This window comes from Serinus canaria, chromosome 2 (genome assembly GCF_022539315.1).
Source record: "Serinus canaria isolate serCan28SL12 chromosome 2, serCan2020, whole genome shotgun sequence".
Taxonomy (NCBI): Eukaryota; Metazoa; Chordata; class Aves; order Passeriformes; family Fringillidae; genus Serinus; species Serinus canaria.
In genome coordinates, this window is record NC_066315.1 from 32688120 (window position 1) to 32715860 (window position 27741).

General features: G+C 38.2%; 1 protein-coding gene across 1 annotated transcript in view; it reads right to left on the bottom strand.

The window, feature by feature from the left end:
- Positions 1 to 798: 798 nt before the first annotated feature.
- Positions 799 to 27741, bottom strand: part of OSBPL3 (oxysterol binding protein like 3) — an 87948-nt gene continuing 61005 nt past the window's right edge. Inside the window, 11 exon segments of the mRNA XM_050970337.1 lie at positions 799 to 8262; positions 9468 to 9590; positions 10131 to 10257; positions 10931 to 11075; positions 12403 to 12547; positions 14626 to 14704; positions 17698 to 17761; positions 20486 to 20623; positions 22442 to 22692; positions 25707 to 25800; positions 26478 to 26612. Coding sequence (XP_050826294.1) covers positions 8166 to 8262; positions 9468 to 9590; positions 10131 to 10257; positions 10931 to 11075; positions 12403 to 12547; positions 14626 to 14704; positions 17698 to 17761; positions 20486 to 20623; positions 22442 to 22692; positions 25707 to 25800; positions 26478 to 26612 — 1398 coding nt within the window. The 3' untranslated portion in view covers positions 799 to 8165.

The following is a 27741-nucleotide window of genomic DNA, read 5'->3' on the forward strand; positions in this document are numbered from 1 at the left end:
AGCATTCACATCAGCTTTAGGAAGCTTTGCACCTACATAAAGTACAGTGGAGCTCCTACTAGGGCTTTTTTTCCCCCCCTGTGATGTGGCACATGCTCTTTTTCAGTTCCTTATATTCACAAATGGTGAGAATATAATATCCTGGAGTTCTCTACCCTGAATCACCTTCAACTGAAGCTTTACTCTGTCTCCAAAATGAAAGAAGACATGCTTAGGAAGGGCTAGGCTCACCATCATTTAGTAAGTAGAGAACTCAGAAAAAGTCAAGCTTGCCCTAACTGACCTATTTGCAATGCTCTCTTAGGCAAAGTCCTTAGTAAAAGATTCTCCCCACCAAAGAATTTTGTAATTTGGTGCACTATTTTTAAACCTTATAAGAAAAATTGATTTTTCCACCCAAAAAACCTATATAGCTCTAGTTGCCTTTACAGGGTTTGCTTCATCGACTGAAGTGCAAGTAGCAAACAAGTAGGATGACCTCTTGACTTCACTCCATCTTCAGTCTGTCAATTGCCAAAATTGCAACAAACCTTGCAGTAAACAAAACTGTAAATCTCTTTCAGCTATTAGACAGGTTCTCATCTATTGATAAATCTACATAATCTTCCTTGCCTTAGGCAGCAATCTAGGCATTGCAGACATATCCTCATAAAAATCTAAGGAGGAGAGGATTTTTCAAGGTATGTACTGCAGTAATTCAAAGTTGCCTTACTGCAACCTTTATTTCTTTTTTTTTTTCTTGACACAAGCTGAAAAGTAAGGAATTTTTATTTTTGGAAAACAATTTTTATCAAGAAGTTTTAATAAAGACAAACAATGTTAAGCAAGCAAAGAAAAAAAAGTACTTTTGAAATTTAACAGCTGGTTTTACTAGAATAGCATGTGAAACATCAGCACACAAAATCCTCAAGGATAAGTAGTACCTAATATTTAGAGGAAGACAATAATTCCTGGAGTCTGAAATTACAGTCAGAAACATCAGCGGATGTCCATACACAACATCTTGTGTTCCAGGAATTTATTACTGTTTCAAGAGCCTGTAAAAACTTACATCAGCGAGCCCACAGAGACAAATTCTCAGTTAACTCAAACCTCGGTTACATTCAGCTCAGTAGAGCAATGTTGATTTATCTCAAATGAGAGTTTGCACAAAGTAACTTCAAATATTTTCCTTGGTACAGAGTAAGCAAAGATACAAATTCATAAGTATACATCAGAATTTCAATTCTGGCCAGCTTTTAACCCCATTTAAAAACAGTAAACCTACAAATTCTTATGCATGAAACAGAGAGGTCTAAATTAAAAATCAATAAACCAAGGAAAGAGAGCAACACTTGCAACATGAAAGCAATATAAGGAACATATAATTATATATTCTATATATAATATAGAATTTATAGACCTTAAAAAAAACAACAAAAAAACAAGATGTGTTGACTACTTTGTAGAGCAAGCTTTGCTCAGCTGTCAATGTTTTTCCTCACCCCATGAAAGTTTGAATCTTTAAAAATAGACTTTAAAATAGAGATTACTGTAAACAAAAAGACAACTGATCTTAAACACAAATTGGATGCAAGTTCCACACTTGCCAAGTTTAGCTTGCACTTCTGTAGAGGAGAACAGCCTGTTTTGTCTAGGTAGCACTGACCACACTGTGGGCACTTGGCATGGTGTTAGCTTGTGGGGCAGTCATGACAAATTCACTCTGCAAGAGAAATTCCTGCTGTCCTGGGTGCTCATGAGTGGAGCACCAATAATGAGCATCCCTTGCAACCTTCTTCTCCCTTTTACAATTAAGAGAAAAATATTACTGCTTCTATAAGCCAGAACTTCAACTAAATGCTAGTTAATTCAGATACCAATTAAATAGTATCAGATCTCGGTGAAATAAATCAGCAATGAAGTAATTCCCCCTGACACAATGAAAAAGTTCCATAGTTCTTAATCCAATAGAACCAAAATGGCTAGATTTCAAAAAAACCAGGAGCTGATTTTGGCCCACTGTAAAGACTGTTTTGCTTTTGGCCTCTATCCTGATTCTGTCATGTACCACAGTTGAGGATATTTTGCATAGTAACAAATATATAGATCCAGTTTTTCCAGCTCTTTCTGAATGCTCCATGCTCCCTCCCACCAAATCTTTGTAGACACTGAGGCTGCAAAGTGCTGCAGAACTGCAGTCAGCAATTTCACGTTGGTCAGGAGTTACATTGACCCACATTTTTAAAGTACTCCCACATTTTAAAGATCCTAGTCCATCCATATTGTATCGTATCCACATATGGTAGGACTGTGAGACATTGTTGAGGTCTGATTGGCAGAGCTGTCCTGAATCACCATCTCTAAGGGAAAAACCACCACATTTATATCCTTTCTTTCCAGTTATTTATTTTACCCAGTAAATACCATGTTTCCTTGTTTTTAAAAGCTGTTTTATGGAAAACATTTCGTTTGTGGTTTCTACACTCGTAAGAAAGCATAATATTCGTGCTGCACATCTGTATGCTAAAAACTGCTTTTAAGAATAAACTTCCAGCTGTAAATGGATTCCATCAGCTTACCCCTTTTCCTGCCCCAGTGTCTGGCACATTAGCTGTGCAGCAGAGCTGTGCAGAGCAGTACAACTGGAACATTGCACAACTTCCAGACAGATTGTTGGAGTGATAAATAAGGGTTCTAGCAGATGGAAGCTCTTTCCTACTTGCCATTTTGCAAAGTGTAAAAAGCACAGACCACTACAGCAGTTAGATTTGTTTCAGCTGCTACTAACAACCTTTGAAGAAAGATGCTTACAACCCCTGGGAAAAAGTCAGGGTGCTCTGTGACCTTTTGCAAGTATGATTTATTAACATCCACCTAAATTGGTTACAGAGACAAAAATAATAAATCAAGTTGTGCATCAAGGTACTCCAATGTTATTACAAATATTTGGAGTGAAGCAGAAAACAGGGATGGTCCTGACTACAGAGAGACTTCTCAAATACCTGAAAGTCAGCAATAATTCTAATACATAAGATACCTTTCCTCATTCTGAAATCACTAATGCCCTATCAAAACAAACAACAAATTCAGCATTTAGCAGCTTTGCTTATGTAAAACCTCATACATGTGAGATGGTTTACCAATATTGGAACTAGGAAAATACTGTTAACACAAAGACTTTCAGATTCTCAGGGATGCCAGCTATCTCAAACATGTGGAGCTGATGGACATCATCACCTCTTGTGGATCAGCATCCCAAACATTCTCATAAGCTTTAATACAGTTTTGTTTTACAGGTTAAAAACACGAAATCCACAATTTATATTTAAAAAAATGAACCATTTAAAATAATTCTTTAACATATGGCAACTACTTATGCAGAAAATTTCTCTTATTGCTTTCAAAAAGCTGCAGCAAGAGCAGTAGCTAAGAACTGAGCAGTACAGTAATACATTTGATGGTAGATTACAGCATTTACTAAGTTTCAAAAGGTAAGCCAGATAATGTGCAGTTCATATGAGGCCACAGCTGCTGGAGTAAGTTGCACCCACCAGTAGCTAGAAAATAGAAAGGATGAGTTATTGAACACTGTGAATTTTATTTATTGTAGGTATAATTCAGGAATGAAAACACACTCAACCAAAAAAACCCTGTCATTTTAATGTCACTCCTTTGAATAGCACCATCTCATTCTAGCCCTTGCAAGATGTATTCAGATATGTGGACAAGTTGGATGTCATCCTTCTCTCTATTAAAATGCACCATGGGCCAAGTTTTTCACTCCTCTTCAGCTTGCCACCTCTGCATGTGTTGTTCACAAAAAAGAAGCCATACTGAACAAAGCAAGATATGCTGCAAGTTTCCTGCTGGTCATTTGGAGAGACAGCACAAGAGATTTACACAAAAGCAGATGCAAGGACATTTGTAATTAGGATCTGCTGAGCAGATATAGCTGCATATTTTGATAGCACACTACCCTTAGCCAGTCTGACTCCAGGGAGTAAGAAACTCTTATTCACAGTCAAAGAAAAGATACAGAAGGAATTTATGGGGAAAAAAAATTAACTACAGCCTTGAGGTATGATTCATCATTTGTTGCTATGGGCTGTTTTCCTATTCACCAGGTTTTTTTAATAAAGAGAAAAATGGGGCACTGAATAAGGGACCACAAGGAAAACAGCTGAGGGAAAGTGAGGGGCGTGGAAAGAGATGAGGTATTTATTAAGTTGGGTTTTTTGGGGGGGTTTGTTTTGAGACCAGCACTGGACCTTTGTGCAATGTGAAAGCTGTCCCTGGTTGGGCCCTAATTTCTGGTCCCATGAATTGGTGTTCTTTTTGTAACATGATCTGGATTCAACACTAAGCTGCCAGGTAATACAGGTGAATGTGTTTGCAACTATTATGTCCTTTGGAGGCCAGAATTTAAAAGAAAGCAGTAATCCTGTTTCCAGTCTTTCAAAGAAAACTGGTTGGTGTAAGAACAGATCTCCAAGATGTTTCCGTATCGAAATTTGGGCTGGTTTTTGTCCTTCTTCCAGGCATCTAATTTTCCAAGCTCTGCATAAAGAACCTAAGTACAGACTGCTGGATCTGTATTTTAAAAAGTGTCTAAAAGAAGTATTTCAGTGCTGGCAAACTATCACATCAAGTATATCTCAGAGAACAGAGATCCAGAAAGGAATGCAGTGATTAATGGTGCATTCTTGTTCCACTTGGCCTAAAGGGCACTTTACACTACCCAGAGTCGCCTCCTGAACGAGTGATGCTGTTTTGTAATCCCAAATTTACACAAAATCAGAAACTAAGCACCAAGCCTGCAAATCTGAAAGTAGAGCTGTAGCTTTCTGTTCCTATGTTTACCTGGATTTTTTTTTTCTTTCTATGCTTTACAACTTGAAAAATGAAGCAGGGTTCCAACACCCAAAAGCCTGAGCTGCTCCATCACCTTGATGGAAGTTTATAGTGAGGGTTTTACTTTATGAAGAGACACACGCAGAAAGGCAGAGCTGCATGAGTGCTTCTCAAACTGGCCTCCAAATTCATATTAAGTTTATCAAGTCATGAAATAAGAGAGCTATAACAGCAGGCAAGGGTGATCAGGAAATTTTAAGACTGGCCCATTGAGCTACACACCTTGGGGAACACAGCTGTCTATGAAAGGAAGCAGTTAAGTTGCCTGATGCGTTCTTTTTTACCATTCAGGGTAGAAATAGTGGGTAAAAGTCCCTCAGTGTCAGTTCCTAAAAATAACAGTTGTCTTAGTTATACTGCAGAAAGCTAATATAAATTTTGTACTCATTAACACAGCTGAAGTTTTGGGGAAGAAAATTACCAAAACTTAATATTTTACCAAGAATAGCTTTATAGAATATATTAACTTTGTGAATGTTGAATATATTTACATGCAGAAATACAAAGAACTAACATCAAGACAAATTTCTTACACTTCTTAATATACATTTAACAGAAGTTTAACAACTAAACCCAATTGTTTCATACAAAAGTAAGCAGGGAAAACTATACTGCAGCTGGAAATGTTGGGTCAGAGGATCATTCACAACTGGTTACATTGTGTTTGGAGGTGTGTATTACAGATTTACAAAAGGAGAAATTACTTGTTCAATGATTTTTCTTCATGCATTTAAGAAACACCCTGGATTATTTTCAGGCTTTTTTATGGAGACAGTGCTAAAACTTGGAGTTTACTTTCTTGATACAGAAATTTTGATGAAGACATTTTTATATAAGGCACTGCTCAGCCCAATGCTTCTTGTCGTTCATCCCATGTATTTTGGAAAGTTTGGAGTGTTAGAAAAATCAGACTTGGCACTGCCAGTCTGATTTCTCAAAAATCATGACTCAAATAGTCTCAAATATGAGACTTGTTTTGTTTAATACCTGCATGGGGGAATCACCTCCACACACAGAATATGCAAACCCAGCAATCAGATCAGGCAGTATCACAGTAGCTGCCAAATATGACAGTGAGCAAGCTTAATGCTGCCTCCACAAATTTTGCTCCTTTTCTTAAAAGCTTTTATTTTCTCTACCATCTTTTGTTTTTAAATGAACCTTAATTTTAGTTTAAATTGTAATTACCAACAGCAAGGATAATTGCAATTATCAACTCATTTCTGTGCCAGGTTTTGACAGTTAATACAAGGATAAAAGACAGGAAGGGAACAAGGCATGAAGAGAACCTCATTTTTCTTGAAATGCCAAACAGCCCCCAAAGTTTAAGACTTCCTTTGCAATCAAAGCCCAGATTTTTTCTTCATATAAGTGTGAACCTTGCCTTGTTTAAAGCTGCTGGCATGGTAGTCAAGTTTTTCAAAGACATATTAATTAGATATAATTATGCTAACTTCTTTGGTAATAAATTATGGAAATGATGGTGAGGCAGAGATCCTGGGCAAAATGAAAAATGGTGAAAAAGCATTTATCTGCCTCTGAGACAATGAGGCTTCAAGGTAATAGAAAGCAAAGTTCAAATATACATCTAATCTGACACCACAGATTTTGTTTAAAATTTAAAACCTTCATAGTATTTCCTTCATGATACATATAATACAAAGAATAAATTTTCTCTAGAACAATGCAGTACAATAGCAGTAAAGTGCAAGCTTTTCTAAGCTATTAGTCTGTCCTCCTAGGAGTCTGCTTTATCCATACCATGTCCAGTTGCTCCAGCCATTAGCCAATTTAACCTGCCAGAATTTGGGTTTGTTTTGTGTCTTTACAGTGGCATGTAAAGAAAAGAAAAGGGTGTGGTGACAGGATGCACATCTGTCACGTAGAAAACTGCATTGCTGCCAAAGAGTTGCAGACACACTGAGCAGATTTGAAGAACCATGGATCAGGCTTGGGTTGCAGATATGTGGGAATGCAAATTAGTCTGTTAATGACTATGGCATTGTGATTTGATGGAAAAAACAAAAAAATACTGCCCGTCTCTATAATCTTCATTCAAAAGTGAGGCTTCTGCTACATTTGCTTCCTGTTAAATTTCTGACCTATGGTTTAGTAGCTTCACAAATCGAACCATATGTATAAAATTACAGGAAAGGGATGCTATTGATTTAGTGCAAGACGTTTAAATATCTATCTGAACTTAACAAACAAACAGAGGAAGATCAAAGACTCCATACACTTCTCCATAAGGCAGATGGTAATTTTTTAAATATAAGATTTTAAATACGTTATTTCTTAAGAGGTAGAAAATATCAAAATACTAGGAAAAAATTTCTAGCTTAAAATAATCAGTTTGCTTGCTTTTTAAAAAGTCTTACTGTTGCAATTTTTAAGTGAATAAAAACAAATGAAGCTATGGAAGCACAGGATTTCGTGCTCTGTATAAGATTTCACTTACTGGAAAAAGAGAGAGCTTCTTCATCTAGTCAGTGCTCAAGCAGTATATACAAATGATCTCCTCTTCTTGCCCTGTTGGGGGCTATAAATTTGAAGTGAAAGTTTTTCCCAGTGGAAAATTTTGGCGATTCCTGACTTTCTAGCACTACATTTAACCGGGTACAGTTTGTGTATAAGGCAGTAGAACCACCGACGTAAGCTCAGAACTACCACTTCCATAAAGCTAAGAAGAAAGTTAATAGAAACAAAAGCTTACTTAAATCTTTCCTGCAGACAGCAAAAGATCACAGTCAGATTCCAGCACCAGCTGATAAACTGTTTTAGCAATTTATACCAGCCCAGAGACAGCTGAACTTCTCATTGCACTGTGGAAGCCTACCTACAGTTTGAGTTACTAAGGCTTGCACTCTTCCTCAGCACAGCTAGGAGATGCTGATGCTACTGTCTCCAATGCAATTCAGTAAGGCATAATTTAACTCAGAAATGACATTATTACACATTGAAAAAGTAGTGTAAAAGCTCCTCTCTTTTCCATCTGTTAACATTCAGTACTATTTATTAAATATTTTATAAAAGGAAGTTAGGATATTTATACATTCAAACAATCACTGCAATTGTTGAGTAAAGGAAACAAATGAATTTTCAGATTCTAAATTAAGCATGATTCTGGAGATATGCACATTTGCACATATGCACACACCACACACATTCTGTATGTGTGTGTGTATATATAGATATATAGTTATATTTTATAGATACGTCTTTTAAATCAGATCCCGGAATACCGCACAAAATATCTTCACTTAGCTCCTCTTTCACCAGAGGACAGGATTGTCCAGTTTGGAAAAACCAGGTTCTTTCCTAAGGTCCATGTAGGTTCCATTGCTCACCCAGGAGTCATCGCTGGATTTCCTATCAAAGATTAAACAAATGTAAGCTTTCATATTTTCCATCCATATGCTGTGTGATGCAGTGTAGCACCATGCACAGATACCAAATCCAGCCCATGAACCTGGAGCAGTGCAGCTCATTGCAGCCTGCAAACAAGGCAGTACAGCTTGGAGAGCTGAATGGGTGTGTCTGCACTGGGCCCTGGAGAGGCATCTCAATCTCATGTTCACCAGAGACTTTCACTGTTGAAGAGCCAAATGCATTAACTCCTATCTGCTCTAATACTTTTGCTATATAATAATTAAATTCTTTATTCCACCATTTAAATCTATAGGATAAATCTCAGCTTTCAAATCCTCATTGTAAGGATTCAAATCCTCATTCTTATTCACAATTCTCATTGTGAATACACAATCACAAAGTATTAGACTTTGTCTTTATCCTGCTTCCCTTTAGTAGATGGGATTGGCATGTGACGAGTTAGCTCACCAGCTTGTCAGAGATGTACTAGTCTAAGCCATTCCCTTTTGCACCTATTTAAAACATTCCAGGGTTCTCAGAAGTACAGTATAGAGATATCCAGGAAACATAGGATCCCAGATCTGCTAATAGGGCCATACAACATTCCTCTTGGCTCCAACTCTTTCACTGCAGGAGAACAGAGAAGCTGGAGGGCAAAATACCACATCCTCACCAGCATTCCTTTTTGTCTTTTGATGCCTCAAGTCTCCTGTTTAACTGATTTACAACAGGAAGAGATAAAGTGTCCTCAGAATGATAATTCTCTCCCCATAAAATAGGGGAAACATGTTCAAAAATAGCCCTGGAAGCAAAAGGCTCCAACTCTGCACACTTCCACACCAGGCAATCCTACTGAATTCAGCAGAACTTCAGCAGAGGTAATTGAGCTAAATCCAGCTACTTCAGTTTGCTTCAACGAATCAAAGGTGCTGCATTCAGTCAGGCAAATTAAAATGTAGACCAAATATCAACTGACATCAAGGCAAAAAAAAAAAAAGAAATCAGGGATGCACTAATAAAAAACTAATACATAACTGTGAGTTTTAACCAAGTCGGAAGTATTCTACATCACCAAAGTACAAACCCAAAGTCTATAGGGGAACCCTGGAAAAAACTGGAGCCTGTCACATGGCAATTTAGAATCAGATCTATAATAACAATTTCAACAAATGATAGAATATGCTAATTATTCTGCTATCTAGTACCTGAAAAATCTAGGCTGATGCTCTAGATTGTTTTCTTCTAGCACCTTGCGTCGTTCTCGCTGCAGCTGCTCGATCCTCTGCTTTTGCATTTCAGCCCCCTCAATGTTCCCTTCTTCTAGAAACCTGCAGCAGCAGTGATATGAGACAATTGGTCTTCTGCCCCCAGAAGAATCTAATCTTTCCAGCAGGTATTTCACAGTGTTTGAAAGGTAAACAGCTACCTCTGCAGACAACTGCACTATGAAAAAGCACTTAAGGAAAATTAACTCTTGTAACAGGCTCAGAGGCACAGTTACATTAGATTCTTCTACCTGGAAATTTGCAAAAGTAAACATTTCACTGCAGAAAGAAGTTTCAAGTGTCTCAGTTTTCAGTTACTCAACTACTGTATGCGCAGCATTCAGTACCTGAAGTACTGAGGTTTTAACTTCTCTGGAAAGGCAGTTATCTAGAAGCATCCAAGAGGCAATTTTAGGACACACTTCCATAATAACTGGACCATCTCTCAATAAGTGATTACAATGTCTATTTCAGCTGCACATTAATGTAAAAATAGAAACACACTGCAGTTATCCACAGAAAATAGTCTGAGTTCAGGGTAAAGTGAGTTACAGAAGATTAAGGACTATTTCAGGAAAATATTTTAGGGTTAAAGCTTCTTACCTTTGGTCTGGCCTAAAACGTGTATCAGTGGATGGAAGTAATGACCTAGTTTGTGGGTCCAGTTCATTTAACTCCAGTGCAAATTGTGTAAATCCATACCACTGTTCATAATCTTTAGGCATTGGATCTACAGAAGAAAAGAGTACATTCAGAATTCCAATTAAATGCTATTATATTGAGAAAGAAAATTTCAAGCTCCCTCCAGTCATTTGTTTATGCCTGATCCACAGTGTCAGTTGTGGGGAAACAAGAGGTTTTTAATAATGTGACAAAAGAGAACATCCCCCTTGATAATTGCACTGCAACAAGACAGATTTCTGTTCTCTCAGCTGAATCACAGCACAACTGTGATGAAGGCCGTGCTATTATCATAATGTTTTTTCAAAACACAGTAGACAAAACCCCACAAGCTTGGGAGAAATTCAGCTATCACTGTCACTACAGAATTGAGCTTTGTGGGCTATCATCCAGTGTTCAACACATGAAATAAATGACACTTTTCTGCACAAGCAGTAGGAGTTTGTTCCTTCCCCCCCCCCTTCCTGCTAGAGTCCTCAATACTCACTGCATGCCCAAATATGAAAATGATGGAGAATGGAGAAAATTCAGGAAGCCATGGGATTAAGTTCTCATATTATTTAAATGATATATTCTTCTGATCTAGCTTTTAAATGCTTGACAAAAATCTAATATTCTACAGAAAAATAACAAGAAATTGGGGGCTGAGAAGGATATGAAAACAGTAAGCTTATCCTCAAGAAGATCTCAGTTTGTGTACATGAGCCATTCTGATCACTAACTTGCTCTCCATATGCAGTCTGAAGATGAAGTTGTCCCACAGTACAAACTTTCATGCCACTTCCCAAAGAGCCGATGCACAACTTTCCCAGATTTATCCACGACACTGCCTTCAATCTCATGTGCATTTGGATTCCAATACTTTGCCTGGAATTAAAAGGAACAAGGGGAAAGAAGGTGCATCAGAGCTCAGGTGCAGCCCATTTTGCCATGCCACTAGCACCAGGTTGTAGAGGAATGAGAACTGTTCATTTAGGTGTGCATTACAATATCAAGTGCAAACAACTGCTATTAGTACCATTAAAATACAAACTTATTAGCATGTTAGCTTCCTAACATGCTAATTTCCTAAAATGCTAACATTGAGAATTGCATTTATTTTGTTTGCCATTTTTTAGGGGCAGTATGAGATAAAGTGCAGCCGACCCTGAATTTTGCCCAAGGACAGTTGACCCTGAGTCCTGACTTGGTTATCTACATCTCTCCCAAATTTGCAGAAGAGAAGGAACTCATATGTTAATCTCCACTTTAAACACTTTACAATTTCAAAGGTGTGAGATTTGCAGGCTCTCAGTCTTAAATATTTGAACTTTAAACATCCAGTGCAACTCTGAAAATACATTCAAGTACTTTCAAGTAAGTATTTGGAAAATAAATCATCCCAATGCTTCTTAGAAAGCAGAAAGCAGGCAAGAAAACAAATTTAAAAATGCCAGACTTGCTGGGGAGCATGCCATGGTGCACAGGTACACTGAAGTACTGTAACCCTTGTATCTGTATGGTCTGTTCTATGTCCAGCAGAGCCTTTCTCCATCAGTCAGATACAGAAAATGCAGGTTAAGCTAAGTCTCTTAGGATGATTTATAAAAGTATTTCTCAGGTTAGAAATTTTGGCATTGCTTTATATTTTCAGTGGTTTTCCTACTACAAAGTAGTAGCAAAGTACATCTATTGCCAAAAACTGAATTTGTTTTCAGTTATAAGGACAATTCCTGAAGAAGTCATATATATTGTACTTGTAGTGAAGCAAAAGCTTTGAGTAACACCCCAACCTCTTACTTAAACCTGCAAAGTACCTGCAAAGGGCTAGAAAAGAGCATCAGGAGAAACACCCTGCATAAGCACTGGTCCTACAGCTGCTGAATGACTGCAACCACAGCATGTGCCAGTGGGCCAGTAGGAGGCATGTGGTAAACCACTGTCAGTAGCCACCTTGTGCTTATGTCTCTCATCAAACCCAGAGCAGGTTTTCCATGATATTCCTTTCTCCATAATTCCTCCATTCCAGTGGAATCACTCAAGAAAGCTGTTGCTTCTCTTTTTTGTTTAGTGAGTGGCAGTTCCTTCAAAGTTACGCTTTTCAAGGAATCACAAGTAATTACAGCTTGTAAGCAGAAGTACTGAGCTTCAGCAGAGAGCATCCTCCCACTGCTGTGCCTGTCAGAAAAGGCAGTGCCAGCACTGCTGTGGTTACCTTTATGAAAGTCAGTTTGCAGTGGCACGTGTCATCATTAAGATTTTTTATGATGATCTCTCCATAGTGTTCAATCCATCTTTGCCCACTTAAGATGTTATGGATGCAGGATGTCACCTTGTTCCATGCAAAATGGTCTTTAAAACTGTAAGGAAAAATACACACAAGAAAATTGTCATGCCATGTTCAAGTGAGCTCAAGCTTGAGGAAAAACATTGCAGACAACTTGGTTAGAGAAACCAAATAAACCTTTTTTTTTAAAAAACTAGAATGCTTCATCTTCTTGTTCCAAACCTTCTCAAAAACAAACCCTATGGCAACAATCACATCTCCCAGAAAATCCTTTTCACTTCTGCTAGATACTTTGGTTTTGAATTCAGTTTTCTCTCAGACTGTTTGTCTTTCTAACCAGTTTTAAGTTTCCAGAAATAATCATTCTGATATCTTCTACAGTCTGAGATGCCCATTCCAAGCTTGTAAAACAGTGATAATAGAGAACACAAGGACATGGGCAACCAGAGTGATTTGAACATGTACTGAAAAGAGGAAGCTTGGCTCAAGCTCTCAAGGATGAGCCTCATATGTGTGCTTTAGGCAAGAGAAAAAGTTCTCACCAGGCAGTCCAAGATGCAGTTGCACACTGGGAAACAGCAGACAGGGAGAGATAAACAAATACCCATAGGGAATGCAACATTTCACCTTTTATGAAAGAAGTAGATACTCTTATAAAACAGCTTTATAAAGCATCAAGGAAAGGAAAGTCTCATGAAGTCATAAATTTATTCTGGGTATGGATGGCCAACTCACTACTGGTAAGGTAAAATATGAACTTACAAAGCACCAGTTTCCCCACAGCAAGTGCCTCACACACATCCTGTGAAGTTACTGGAATCTTTCCCTACCTCCCCTTAATCACTTACTTTCACTTGCTGCTTTCTAAGGGCACACACAAGGACAGTTTGTACAGACTTGCAGATATGCAGCCAATTTATCCCACAGTAACTTGTTCTTCTGCCCTTACCTATGCCTGCCCCATGTTACCATAAATGCTAAAAAAACCTATTTGTTTCAAAATGAACATTAATACTAATGCTTAATTTTCCCCCATAGCCTCGGCACCTTTTTTGTACCAATTCTGTATCAAATACACAGGGATACAAACCAACACATGGAGATCACATATGAATCAGATTGCTTCCCAGTTCATCAGCCCATCATAGGCCCTAATATATTAATTATTTTGGCTCTGAGCACTCATTCACATCCTTTTATTTCAAAGCTTTGGGCAGGTGCTATGAACAGAACATGGTTCATACATTACCTTTTGGATACTATCTTACTAGACTACAATTTTATCCACTTGAAGAAAAAAGGCATGCTTGATTTGATGAGTGCTAGGTTCTTGAATTCTTTGTTTTTGGTTTTTTTTTTTCAGATGGCAAGATGGCAGATGAATTAATTTTGTACTCTCTCACTGGAAAACATATTTAATTGGAACAATACTCAACCTTTAGACCTCTGGTTCTGCAAACATGATGGATATAGGCCAAATTTTAAGGGATTTTAATTGCTCATCAATAATGGGCACTCTGACAAGCCAGCATTGAAACACTGCAGATTTTTATTTAAAAAAACAAAAGGAAACAAACCAACTGTACTCAGCACTTCACTACAGTGGTTTCTCCCTTGGATAATGAACACCAGATATGTAACTGGTTCTACTTATCACTTACAGTCATTATTTCTGCAGTGATGATGGTTGTTGGCCTTGCCTACAGCCCAGAACATCCCATGGTGCCTGGGTCCCTACAAATAGAGTCAAAAAAAGACAGGAGCACCACCACCTCTTCTCCCAAACCCATACTCAAGCAAAAGAATTCATAGCTTCCTTTACCCTATAGGTTTTCCCTATGAGTTTAAAATGCATTAAGGTTGAAATTCAACTGAAGTATGAAAATACCAACTTTTCTTTTTTCAAGGTACACAGGATCCATGGGGTTTTTTTTCATTGTTTGTTTTGCAAAGAGCCAGTACTTCTGATTTATGCTTCTGGTTTGGGTTTGGTGGGCTCTTTCTTCCTCCCCTTTTCTCTTTTATTTAAATCATAGCCACCAGTCCTTCCAAAGGGCAGAGCAGAGCTCACTGTCCTCTGAATGAACGTGGCTGCAGTGTCTGCAAGCATCAGTGTCTGTGCAGGAACAGCAGAGGCAACGGAGCACTTACGCTGGGAGCGTTACGTGTGTTGTGCCAACTGGAACAATCTCCATGGACTTCCCCCAGAATTTGTTTTTCCATCTGACATCTGGAACAAGAAGTAAAAAAAGACAGGTTTAGTCACAGGTAGATGAATCATGCTGTTTCTGGGCTCTACTTTATTTTCAAGAAATCCAAAATAACAAAGTGCAACAGAAGTGTTCAAAGAATGTTGTGGGACCTTCAAATACGTGCTGGTGGGTTTAGTGTTGTTGCTGTTTGCTTTGTTTGATTTTCATCATAATATTGGTTATTTAAATAGAAAAGTTACAGATGTTCAACAGTCCTCTCAAAAACCTTTCCAAAATAAAGAAATTTGAATAAGCCATAGGCAGCATATACTTGTCTGCAATTCCATTGCTATTCACTGAATGCAGACATTTTCAAAAACAAAAGCAGAATTTCAAATACAAAAATATAACAAGAAAATTCACAGTCAAGAGTCTAAAGAAGGTTTCAAAGGGCATAAAATGGCAGAGGGTTTTAGTCCAACTCCCTCTGTAAGTTTAGCTGGTCTTTTGAAATCTTGTTGGAATTACAGGGAGATATGTCCAAGTCTCATGCCTTTTCTTCAAAAATATAGAAAAGATAAGAAAACTTAATGAAAGTTTAGCCAAATTTATTGAGCAAAAGCACCTGGAAGAGAAAGAAACAGAGAGGAGCATGGCAAAATGTGTGTACAAAACTGGGCTAGATAATCAGCAAGTAACTTTCATAGTAACTTCAGAGCTCAGGGGAATAGTAACCTTCCTATTTTAGACTCTAGGAACTCCATTCCCTGCCCAACCCTAAAAAGAAGGGAAACTGCAACTCCAGTCTCAAAAAGATGCTAGTTCTAACAGAAGGAAAACAAAACACCATTTCCTGGCAATTCTGGGGGGAAACTCTTACACTGGTTGTGAGATGGATGCTCAAACCACACCTAAGAAATTACTCAGGTATTTCCTGAGCGTGTATGTGCAAGATAGGAGCCACACATTCCCAAGACTAGAATGGGATTAGGGCAGAATTCTGCACACAAAGAGGTTACTTTTCTTATCATGTGAAAAGGACCTTTTGGGTTTTTTGGTTTTGAAGTCTGGTGCTGGGTCAGCATCTTCAGTGACAGAGATTCTCTTGTGATTCCTACACTGCACAAGTGCTCCAAAGCTACTTCTGGTATGATGTTGTTGAGGCAAATTCTGTCCTGGCTTTCTCTCTTCTGCATTGGGATGGAAGAGAAAGGGCAAAGGTACACCCTACCAAGCTTGACAGTTAAAATGCATCACCAGATTGTGCCAAATTCTATGCTCTCATAAATGGCAAAGCTTTCCACAGAGATCAGCATGTGGGAAACATCTTGGGAGCCAGGGTGCAACTCGGTCACACAATAATTTTAGGACAGAAGAGAAAAAGCAAAGTGTTATTTCAAAGCTGTGCTCACACTAATTCATCCACAGATGCTGCTGGAATAGCTGAAATTTCCTTCATTTCCACTGCTCATGTGTTGACACTTCTCTGCAAAAGCAGAGCCAGCTTCACAAGTCATGGAAAGCTCTTTCCAAACTATTGGTCCCTGTGAGAGCCCAGTCTTCAGTTCACAAGATGTGATCAGGAGATTTCTTGGTGTTGGAACACATGAACTAAGATCAGTGCCTGCTGGGATGACAGCACTACCCTGGCAATGTTGCTGTCTCCTTTTGAGCTGAGAAGGTGACACAGTAAGTGGAAAGATCTTTGAACACAGAATGAACTGAACTGACTGGCAACCTGCCTTTATGATTAAATTGGTGTTAATCTTTCCCTGTAAGGTAATATAACCTCGTTACAACAGGTCACAGCATTTTAAATTTCCTTTACAATGAAAAAAAAATCACTGTCTAGCCCTCCCATAAGCTCAGCCAACCATATTTAAAAACAAAGCAAACAAAAATCCCTAAGCCCTGGTGCACCCTGATTGAATGTCCTGTGCCCATTAAGACCAAATCTCAGACTCTCACATTAATCAGATTCTCAGCTCTCATTAGAAGAACTTCATTCTCTAAATGGAAATGTTAAAATATTTATATGATAACTGTTGTCAAAATCTGTTAAACAAGTCAGGCTCATCTATTTTTATTAAGACAGGCTGCTATCTGATTTTATTCATACAGCGTTCAAGTTACTGAATAAATTTTTGGTCATCTTAGCTTTTGGGCTATGAACAAAAGGATTCTTGTGTCCCTGTGTTTGTTTACAAAGCAAAGAATTACACAGAATAATAAAGCCCAGACTAATGGGTTCCAATATCTGTTCAGTTCCATCTGTAATAACTATAATCAAGTCAGCAGAGCCAATCAGGAAAAAAAAAAAGATTACAATATGGCCACACTGTGACTTGACAAACCCCTGGGTGAAGGATTTTAAGTGAGTTAAAAGGCATGGTTATGTTTTGTGTGCACTCCAAAATTATCCAGTCACACAGGTACTGTTACTGGCTGACACCTTGACTAGCAGTACACAGCAAACAAAGCTCCAACATACATCTTTTGGAAAAAAAAACAGTGTTCAAATAGCACAAAATCTTACATACTGTAATAATGCCAGCAGAGAAAGAGAAGGTAAATGTATTTACCCTTGCTGTTATGCTCATTTTTGAAAATTGCTTTCAGAACAGGTTTACAAGATTTGCCAAGGTTCAGGATTTAACCTGTAGTGTTTTCATGCTGTCTTCAAGCTTGTCTGTTTTATAAGTAGCTTTTTTACTAAAGAACAACACTCCCCCCCCCGCAAACCCCAAACAAACCTGATATTTAAGAAGAACAGATATTTGTACATGAAAATAATAATCAATTAATGTTACATGAAAATAATCCAAACAAAGCAAAATCTCTTGAGAATTTTCATAATAGCAGAAGATCTAAGTAAGAAGCATGCAAGTAAGGATAGGCTAAGATTTCATAAAACCATTCTAATAAAAATTTAAGCAGAGAATTTCAACTTTTCCTAATTTCTGGATACTTTGTGTTAGACATACAATGAAAACATTATGAACACTGTAAAAGTAAATGATAGAAGACTTACCTTGCCAAAAAGCAAAATTCACAGATTCAGCATGGCATGCAGAAATAGGTGGGTGGTGACTGACCTAATAGCAAGACATGAAAAGAGAGGGGGAAAAAAAGATTAAAATATCAGCACTTGAACAGTCACTTTGGTTTGGCTTGTTTTGTTTTCTCCTTCATTCCCATGTGACATTTACAATTTGAACATTAGTTTTCACTTTGCAGTTGTGTCCTGAAGGGGGAGGCAGTGAGATTAGTAAAGGTCCTCAGACCCAAGAAACCTTGAAAGAAATGGCAAACAATTATTTTAAAAGGCCTGAGATTTTGTTCCAGTGAAAATCTAGCAATATACTTTGTACATTGTCTCTAAGGTGATAATTAAATTTACCATTAGGACCTCTTAACAGATTAACAAAAAACACACTTTGCTATTTCTTGAGTGCACAGATAAAAATTTTCAAAAAACCAAAAACACAACAAAGGGCCAAGGCTTCTGTACAGTGAATAACCACAAAACCCTGAGTATGAGGGAGGAGATAGTGATCAGCATCTCTAAGTGGGCCAGGGGTGAAGAAATCAAGCCAGGAAATTCCATCCAGCAATCCCTACCACTACAGCAGTGACACCCCAGGTGTTTCTAGATGAAATTCTAACCACATGCACTGCATTTCATCAACTTTGGGCAACAGCACGTGCAGAAATTAGGGCAACCACCAGGGACTGTGAGCAAATAAACATTTCAGACTATTAAAATGCAACAGTAAATTAAAGAAGCACAAAGTGAAAGGGGCCACTCCTCCTCAACCTGAATTCTCCCTTCTGGGTGAACACAACTAACAACTGACCAGGACCAGCTCTTAAGATGTGTTATGCCTGCTGTTCCTTGGGCAACTTTATTTTCAAGTCAAATTGCTATTTTTCACTATGAAAAACCAACTCAAAAAAGTAAGTCAGATTTTACTTTTTTTTTTTTTTTTATTACTCATTTCACAAATCTCTTACTAAGCATTTTTTCCCACAGGCATCCAGTTATTTATTGAACATCCTCTACTTGGTTTAAAAAAAAAAAAAAAGGAGTACTAATTACTTTCAGCTATGGCCTAATTCAGCAAGAGCAACACTCTCTCTCTCTCTCTCTCTTACATACTGTACTCAGATTAACCCCAGATGTCACTATAATACATGGGTTAAACTTAGTTCTCACTTAAACTGTTATAATTCCAAATAAGGTCATGGTGCTAGCAGGAGTTATTCAGAATTCCCTCTATGATAAAACAGAATCTTTGTTACTTTTCTATGTTCTGTGAGTCTATCCCATTCTGCCTGGGTTAACAAGGTATCTGGAGTAAGCATCAAAATGCTAGTGGCAAGCAATTAGCCACTGTTCCTGATGTAAAGAGAAATATTTAATGCTTGCAAGCTGCATTAAATTTCTTTCTTCCCATACTGCCCTCTGTTCCTAATATTTCTCCACCCCATATTCTTACAGTAACTTTACCTCTCTAAACTCACCTCACTTATTTCTCGTATTAGAACAACAGTTGTTCATAGCACAAGCCCGCTCATGTAGTAAAATTCTTCTTTATAAAAGCTACCCTTTGTACTGGTTTACCCAATATTCAAATGAAAATATCTTCCTTTAATTCAGTGTAACATCAAACTCAGTACTAACTTTTATTCACCACTTTATTACTCGAATTTGATGCTGTGCTGGTACTTGCAGTGCTCTATACCCATCATTTTAGTACTCAAGTAGCACAGTGGTGAACCAGATACATGAACTTTAAATTTGATTCTTGCTTTGATTGTGTTACTTTCTGTTGGGTTTTTTCCCCCTCTTTTATTTTTACTCCTGCCTGTGACATTTCCTGAGACTAAGGAAAGATCACAAACCATTCCTTTTTGTCAATTCTATAACATAATGTGCAAAATGCTGTACCTTCACAGGTGGTCAAAAGCATTTTTCATTTCCTAAAGGAAGCCTCTTAGAAGTCTTTCTCTGATCAAATTTCTAGGTTGCACACCTTTGCCCACTTGTACTTTTTGTATTTTTTTGTTATGTCTAGACAGAATGAGACAGCTTTCAGCCATTGCTACTTTGCTACCAGGCACCAGGTATTTGAGTTTTATCTCTTTTCAACATATGCTGCAAGTTCAGCAATTTTGGCAGCTTGGCTGCTTTAAATTTAGTATTTTTCACCCATACTTAATAATTATTCTCCTACTGGGGAATTATCTTCATAAACACTCAGACCGTGATGTGCTGTATACATCCTTCACCTACTCAGCTGTGGTTGCAAATTCTCAAGGCTTAGCCTCCTAAGTGTATGGACAGGAAACAGAAAGAGTCATGGTGCCATTGGAAATACTTGTGGTTGACTGATTTACCTGAGGGATACATTTTTTTTACAAAAGAAGACATAAAACAGCTGAAGATACAGTATTTTTAATGATCACACACAAAAGAAAGTGACAAGAATGTCAACTTTTGTTGCAGTTGTGATCAGATTTCAGCATGGGGAATTGCACTCTACTTAACCAAGTTATCTTGTTACTGGAGCAGGCAGCCTGCCAGCCTGTGCTCCTCCAGTGTCAGCTACTGGTTGTCATGTTCCACGACAGACTTAGACTTTCCTCAAAAAACAATTCCCTTTGTTTATAACTCAGCAAAGTCCCTTGGGTTTTGCTGGGCTCAGGGAATGTAGAGTAATCTTGTATTTTGCCAGTAATTCTAGAGAATTCCAGCCACACATTTAGAATTCAGCAGTGTATCGAGTAGCAATTCTAAGGGTTGCAGCATACAATACCTGCTCTGCAAAGAACTGGAAACCCTTATCTTCACGGATACATTCATAGGTTTCTCCAAGCACAGGATTAAATGGCTTACTTCCAGCTCTGTAGTAACTGGATGCATAGGCAGAGACTGCAAAGGCAGCTATGTACACCTGGAAAGTACATATTTGGGACTTAGATTAATTAATTTACAACAGACACAAAACAAATAAAAGCAAGCTTTATCCTGATTCTGTATTTTCCCCTTCATTTGCAGGCTACAAACGTGCACACCTCCTGCAAGCTAAGCCCTAGTTCACACATTAGAGGATTATTCAATTTTCAGAGTCATTCAATAGGTCAGGGATAGAATTGTTAGGGTCAGATACTGCAAATTTCATCAACTGAAAACAGCATTTCTGAAAAGTGTTTGGAACAGCTTAGCATTCTGCAATACATCTCAAAGAAGTAACCTGAAAAGTCACTGTTAAATTTCGTATAATAACTGGTTTTTACAGTTACATCTGTGACTCCATAAATGTACCAACTATCTTTTTCATATACATGGCACAGGAACTATTGGATGATTTTTCAACAACTTTGCTGTTTTTAATGCTGTTTGACTTAAATTATTTTTTATCTACTGGGTCCTATTACCTAATCATGAAACTGTTGATCATGACTGACACACAGGTAGCCCTCCAAATATTTGCAGTCAACTCAAGCATAACATGAGGAATCAGAATTCAAGGCTGTTTGATTCAAGTTTCTTTTGTAACACTTTTTTCCCTCTTTTCATTCCATTTTCCTCATCTTTTGAAAGTGTAGATACTCTCTTTTCACAGTTTCAGAAAACAAATCCACTGAGGATAGGCTATTTTATGAACTATTGCAATTACTGTGCAGCAGCTAGCATTAAATCTTGCTTCAGGAATTTCTCAAAGGCAAAGAATATACCAGTCTGAGGTAATTTCCAGATGCTTGGGTGTGGGGAGGAGGGAGAAGGCTTCTTTTCCCTCCCTTTTGAACAACTACTGCTCATTTCCTTTTCCTTTCAGCATATGTTCTCAAGAGAACAAAAAATGCTATGGACTGAAACCCCCAGTGAATGACCACACCCTGGGAACAGGCCCTAAATTGTAACCCTTGAAAGTGGCAGAATGAGGAAAGAGACTTTTCAAGCAGTGATTTTACCATGACTACCTACTCTCACTAATAACCTAATTTTGAGATAAGACATATTGAATTGAAAAGGCTTAATACAATTTATGGGAAAATCTGTATCTCCCATTTAAGAGAATTTAGGGAGCTTCTAATCCTTTATTTATGGGCTTGCATATTAAGTAGCTCTTGTACACCTGGAAGAAGAACAACAAATGCATTTCTCTCTTGTTCTTTTGCCAAATGCAGAATTCAGGGTTCTGCACTGGAAGAGGATGACATCATTATTGTACCCAACATACAGCCTGGTTTTGAGATCCTGAACATTTTGGATAAACACAAAAATTTCAGAAAACCACTTATTAAAAACCATGGAGCTCATTTAGTTAATATAAAGATATCACAGTCACGTGGGGCTGGAAGATCCAGCATCTCTATGAAGAAATGTGTTAGCACATCAGACACCCCTGAAAAAGATCTATTGTAGCTTTCATCTTTGAAAGGGAACTAAATTCAATCCCATCCTCCCTTTTTGCTGTAAATTTTTAATATTAGAGAGCATCAGCTGCAAAACAGAACTAAGCTCCTTCTTTGTTTAAAATTGCAGTACAGCAAGGTACTTGAGGAGAGAGAGACTTTCCGAAAAAGCAACAGAAATGAAACAGAAGAGTCAAAAATAGAGGCTATGTATGTATGTACAGACATTTGGAGAGTTTGCCTCTCAGCTGAGAGAAACAAAACAATGGAATAGAACATCTTCACTTCAGCACTGCTTTTATGTTTATTCTATCCTGTTGAATGTTCCTGAGTATTTGGAATCAGGTGTTTACCATCCGCTCGAAGGGGTTTGGCGTGCGCGCCGCTGTATCCAGGAGCTCGCTGTACTCCAGCTCCTCGCAGAGGCGCTGCAGCGTGTTCAGGGGCTCGTTTAACTCAACAGGCATGGCCACTTTGGAGAGATCCTTCCCTATGTTATTCCTCAGGATATTCCACAGGCTGATGTTACTTGTGTTAGGGCATGGAGCTGGTAAACACGTTCTCCGTTTAGAATTGCATCCGATTCCGCTTTCAGAAATACAATCTGAAAAGGAAGGAAGTGGCAGAACAATGAAATTTACATTTTCTTGGTTTCATCCCCCTTTGCAAACATACATTAAAATGCAACCATCTTTCCTTCTGTCAAAACTTCCTTCCACCCACGAATCATTTAAGTATTTCACTTGTGGTTTGAAGATAGCCTGTTATAAAAAAGACAAAATTAAGAATCGCATTTTATGTACATTAACGGAAGTAAAATGCCAAGTACAAGAGATGCATAAAAATGACCTTCTTTTCCCTTAAAGTCTGCAAGAAAAGGCTCAGATTTTCTACTGAATTTGAAAGAGTAAATATTATAACTATTTTATTTGTAACAGAGATGGATTCCTATCTGTTTAGTGGATATAAAACCTCCTTCCTCGACAGACCTTCAATTAAGTTGACACTTCTCAGAAGGCAAGATGTAACTTACAGATGCAAGGATAATAACTACTCCTACTGATCTTTTCCTACTTCTTTGCATACTCCTACCAGGGAAATTTACTGTACCATGAATTTACATTCAGGCTTTTCCACATTGCTCCCCATATCATTTAAACTTAATGATGTTACTTTGAGATATACCCATACATTGATGGAAAACTGATGTGTTTTAAGGATGCAAAAGCTGAAGCAACTGTAGAGCTATGGGTTTGCTGAAGATTAAAAAAAAAAAAAAAAAAAAAAGAGACTACTCAAGTCAAGAGTCCTTGACATAAATATCTGAAGTCTGTGCTCCTGTATCAAAGCAATCAGAACAGGATAAATAGCTCTAAGTGTGCCATGACAGGATTTGTAGCAGAATCCAAATAGAGCTACAAGCTTCCACAACAGGCACTAGTCTGAAGTGATTATTTGCTTAGCTGTACATCAGTTTTGTTTCAGAGTGTGTTTGCCACTACAAGGACATATTTTATCTTTCCACATCCTCAGGAGCACCTCGGAAGCCCCTGCCTGAGGATCAGCTACTATTTGGGGACTCTCAGGCACAGCCTCAGTCTGTCAAGCCCCGTCCTTTTCTGGCTTTCCTCACACTGCTCTGTCTCAAAGGAATTAAACCCACACTGGGCTGCACATCTCCTTCTGTGCTACACATACCTGAAGAATCCCTGCCCTTAAATGCACTTCCCCAGTACTTCCTCTTCTCTGCCACTGACATAAGCAGGGTATCAGCAGTGCTTACAGCAGTGACAGGTGACCACCAGGACAAACTTCTCCATGCCTGCCATGCCTCCCAGCCCATGCCTCACATGGAACATTTAAAGGGTAATCAGCAGCCTCAGAGTTTTGAGGAAGGAGTTTCCATCTTTCCTGCCACTGGCAAACACCAAGTCATTATTCCTCATACGACTGAGTGACTCAAACAAGGTCAGGTGAACCATTTGCAGCCCCTTGCCTGTATCTTTCTTTTTACTTAAAAATGGCATGGGCACTATGAGTCAAAAAACTGACCTGAAACAATTAAACTGTTGGGAGTTAAGGAGCTCACTTCTATGCTTCCCTATTGGAAGAATTTATTTAATATCAAAAGGGGCCAAAAAGAAGGATGTTCCCTTAGCTAACTCAGGAATGAGGCAAATGCTAAAAACTAATCCTTGTTTAAAAGAGCTCCCAGAAATGGGATTTGGCTATGTCTTTTGACAGCTTCTGATTAAAAACAGGATACCAGTTGGCTCATTTACATATTCTGGACCAGTCCATTAGTTGAGGTAAGCTGCTGAAAAACTAAAGTGGAGCAAGAACTTCAGTACTCAGATACCAAATTTTCTAAGCAGTGAAGTTTGCCTAGTCTCCATTAGAGAAAGGCCCAGGCAGTTCTGGTTTGTAGGAGCTGTGACAGACAGGATGAATGCCTAAGGAGGTTTAGACATCTGACCTCCAGTTGGAGTCAATGACTTCTGAGGCCAACCTGGACCATTATCAACATCTGATCTGACCTTCTACATTACAGTGGCCAGAGGATTTTCTCATAATCCCACAATTTATGGTGCAGCTAAAGCCCTGCAGGAAAACGACATCCAGTTTTCAATTATTGGCAGTGGCAGGCTGCCCAAAGCACAGAAATAGCAGGTACCAGAAGCATGCAGAGGTGCTTCTTATACTGAAGAGCTTCAGTGTCAGTCTTTGTTAAAAAAAGATGAACTGCCACAAAAATACAGCTTTCTAAGGTCCAGATCATGAGATAAATTCATTTGTATTCTTTCCTATCTTAAAAGGAAAAAATTGAAATTTCTTCATTTTGAACAGTTGCAGAATACATATCAAACTACCCAAGTTCAGAAGAATCTGCTGGTTCTTGGAGATGATCAGGAAACAGCTGCTAGTGAGAAATCACTGTTCAGCATTTTTGAAGGTAAAAATATATTGTTAGACTGGGAAGAACATTGTAGTGAGCTGAAATAAGTTGAAGGCACAAAGCCAATTAGGTTGGAATGACCAATTCTTCTCCTTTTTTTTGAGTCTCTTTCCATTAGGAGGACAAATTAGCATAGATGCTAACAACACTATCATGAGTAATACATGCAAGAAAGAAATTCTTATGGTCATGCACCAAAGCTGCCAGTGAGTAATTATTCAGTCTGTTCCTTTAAACACATTGAGTTCTTCTAAACCAACAGGACTTCTGAGTGCAGTTGCTAAATTTCAGACTGAAAAAACAGTGTGACAAGGAAAAAAAACTTGTTTTAAAGAATGAAAGCAGCTGGGCCTTACTGCTTTGAAAAAATCCTGTGGCCATGAGAAACTGAGAGAGTGGGAGTTGCATCAAAGAAGCCAAGAAAAGAGGTGTTTCCCTGCTGATACAGAACCACCATCCTGCTTAATCAACAGTGCCCAGAGAAGCAGATTAGCTGGAATCTGGTGTTCCAAACCAGTCTCAGTCTATATGAAAAAAAACCATAGGCTTTCTACATCTCAAAGCCCAAAATATCAAATTATCTAGTAAGAGAAGAAAAAAAAATCCAAAACAAGCAGTAACAAAATTCCAAAAACATGGCATAAAAAACTCACTGAACTTACCTAAAGTTTGTCTTTCATTCTCCATGTCATTGCTTAGGTTATCTTCTGAGACATTATCACTGATATCACTTACATATGAGTCATCATCTGATACCTGAGTGTGGGGTGGGGAAAGAAGCAAGATACATCACTCATTAAAATAATCCCAAATGCATGTGGACATTCTTACTCTCAGCTGCAATTATTGTTTTAATATAATTGAACTGTCCAAGCTGCCTTTCAGTACTTTAGAAAAGTACTACAAAGTCCTAAGAAGATGCATTTGAGTTTGGGAGAGATGGCTATAATTGAAATTTTAACTTGAGTGGAGACATGCTTCCTCTCCTTGACTTCACAACTAAGAAGGCTTTCCTCATATCAAAAGCCAAGGTTTTTATGGAACCCAGGAGAGGAAACAAAGATCTAATAAATTTCAATATGTGTGACATCAACCTCAAGGTACCTACAGGTACCACAAGGACAGGTATGAGTAAGTATTTTTGTGGTGCAATTCCCAGGCATATATTCCCTGTATCTGCAGTATCTGCATACAAGCTACTTAATTGCCATCTCCCTCACTGTGCATGTAGGACTTTTTCATAATACCTGCTACCCTTTACAGTGAAGAGACAATGACAACAAATAAATATAAATGGCATATTAATTTCTAAATCTTTTGAAAATTTAAATTTTCTGGCAGTCTTCTGATGTGCAGTTAGCGCTCAGAAAGATTGCCAGTCAATAAACAGATAAGAAAATATGTCTGAATGATGTAAATCTTCTTGCTCAGACCTCATTTTCTGAAGAACTAGCAGACAGCAGGACTTCCTGTGCATCAAAAAATTCTGTGAGAGAGTCAGCAATAGACAGTCTGCTTTCATTGGAGACCTGGTGAACCAGACCTCTGCCTTCCTCTCTTGAATTTTCCTGTTTAAAAGAAGAAAAAGTTTTGAGCAGAGAGGTAGCACAAACAACATTCATGCATGCAATTCCACAGTCTCCTAACTTGAAGGGCTGTAGAACACTGGGAGAAGATTGCACATGCTTCTCTTCAATTTACATGAATGATAGCATGTGTATCAAAGTGGGATTTAAAACCAAAGTAAAACAGACCAAAGAGAAGGAAAAAGAAGGAAAATAAAGCAATGCATATTGAGTAAATCACCTAAGGTGCTGCATGTAAAAATGCTTTGCCATTTGAATGATTTAGCAAGATATATCCAAGTGTATCATCAAAAAGCCCACAAAAGAACAAAACTCCCATCTCTTTATATTACACCCTAGATTCACATTCCTTCCTGATCTTAGCAAAATAATTAATCTTTTCCTGCTCAAGCCTTGCTTAATGCAAAGCCTGCCGTAGAGTAGTCTACAAAATTCAGAGGGGAAGTGTTGCTTTGTTTATAAAGTATGTTTTCCTAGCTCTTTTTATTCCCTGATTTTTTGTGCTGTGTTTTGGAAATCATTCCTTCATATCCACACCTGAGATATCACCATGTTACCCAAAACCAACACATTATTAAAGCCACATAACTGGAATTGTCCTGAGAGCCCCTCCCGTGGAAGCACTACAGATCATTGGTGTAAGCAGAGCTCCAACAGGTGGCCTGGGAAAGGTGGGGTGACCAGTGAGACTTCTCATTCTGTGGTGGCAATAAAGAAGCTGGAGAAGCTTGTGTGCTACTGTTTTCCCTGATAACTCCACCAACACAAAGGAAATGAGCTATGCTGGCCTAAATGAGTGTAGTAGATGCTCTCAAGATTTTCTGCATGAAAAAACCATGCAGAAAAAGCCATGCAGCTTATAACCATGACTTCCACATTGTAATTTTGCAGGAATTGTAGTATTTTATTTTCAGAACCACATAATGAACAACCTGACAAGCCCAGAATCGAGCTGACAAACCTTTTTTCAAGGCTTTTCTGTTGGTAGGTTTTGCCGTGGTATGGAATGCTATTCGGTACACGCTGATAATGGTGACATGGAAACAAAACAAACTGCTATAAAAAAAGACTTGAAAAACCCCTCCTTTTACAGCAGGGATAAAAGAGAACC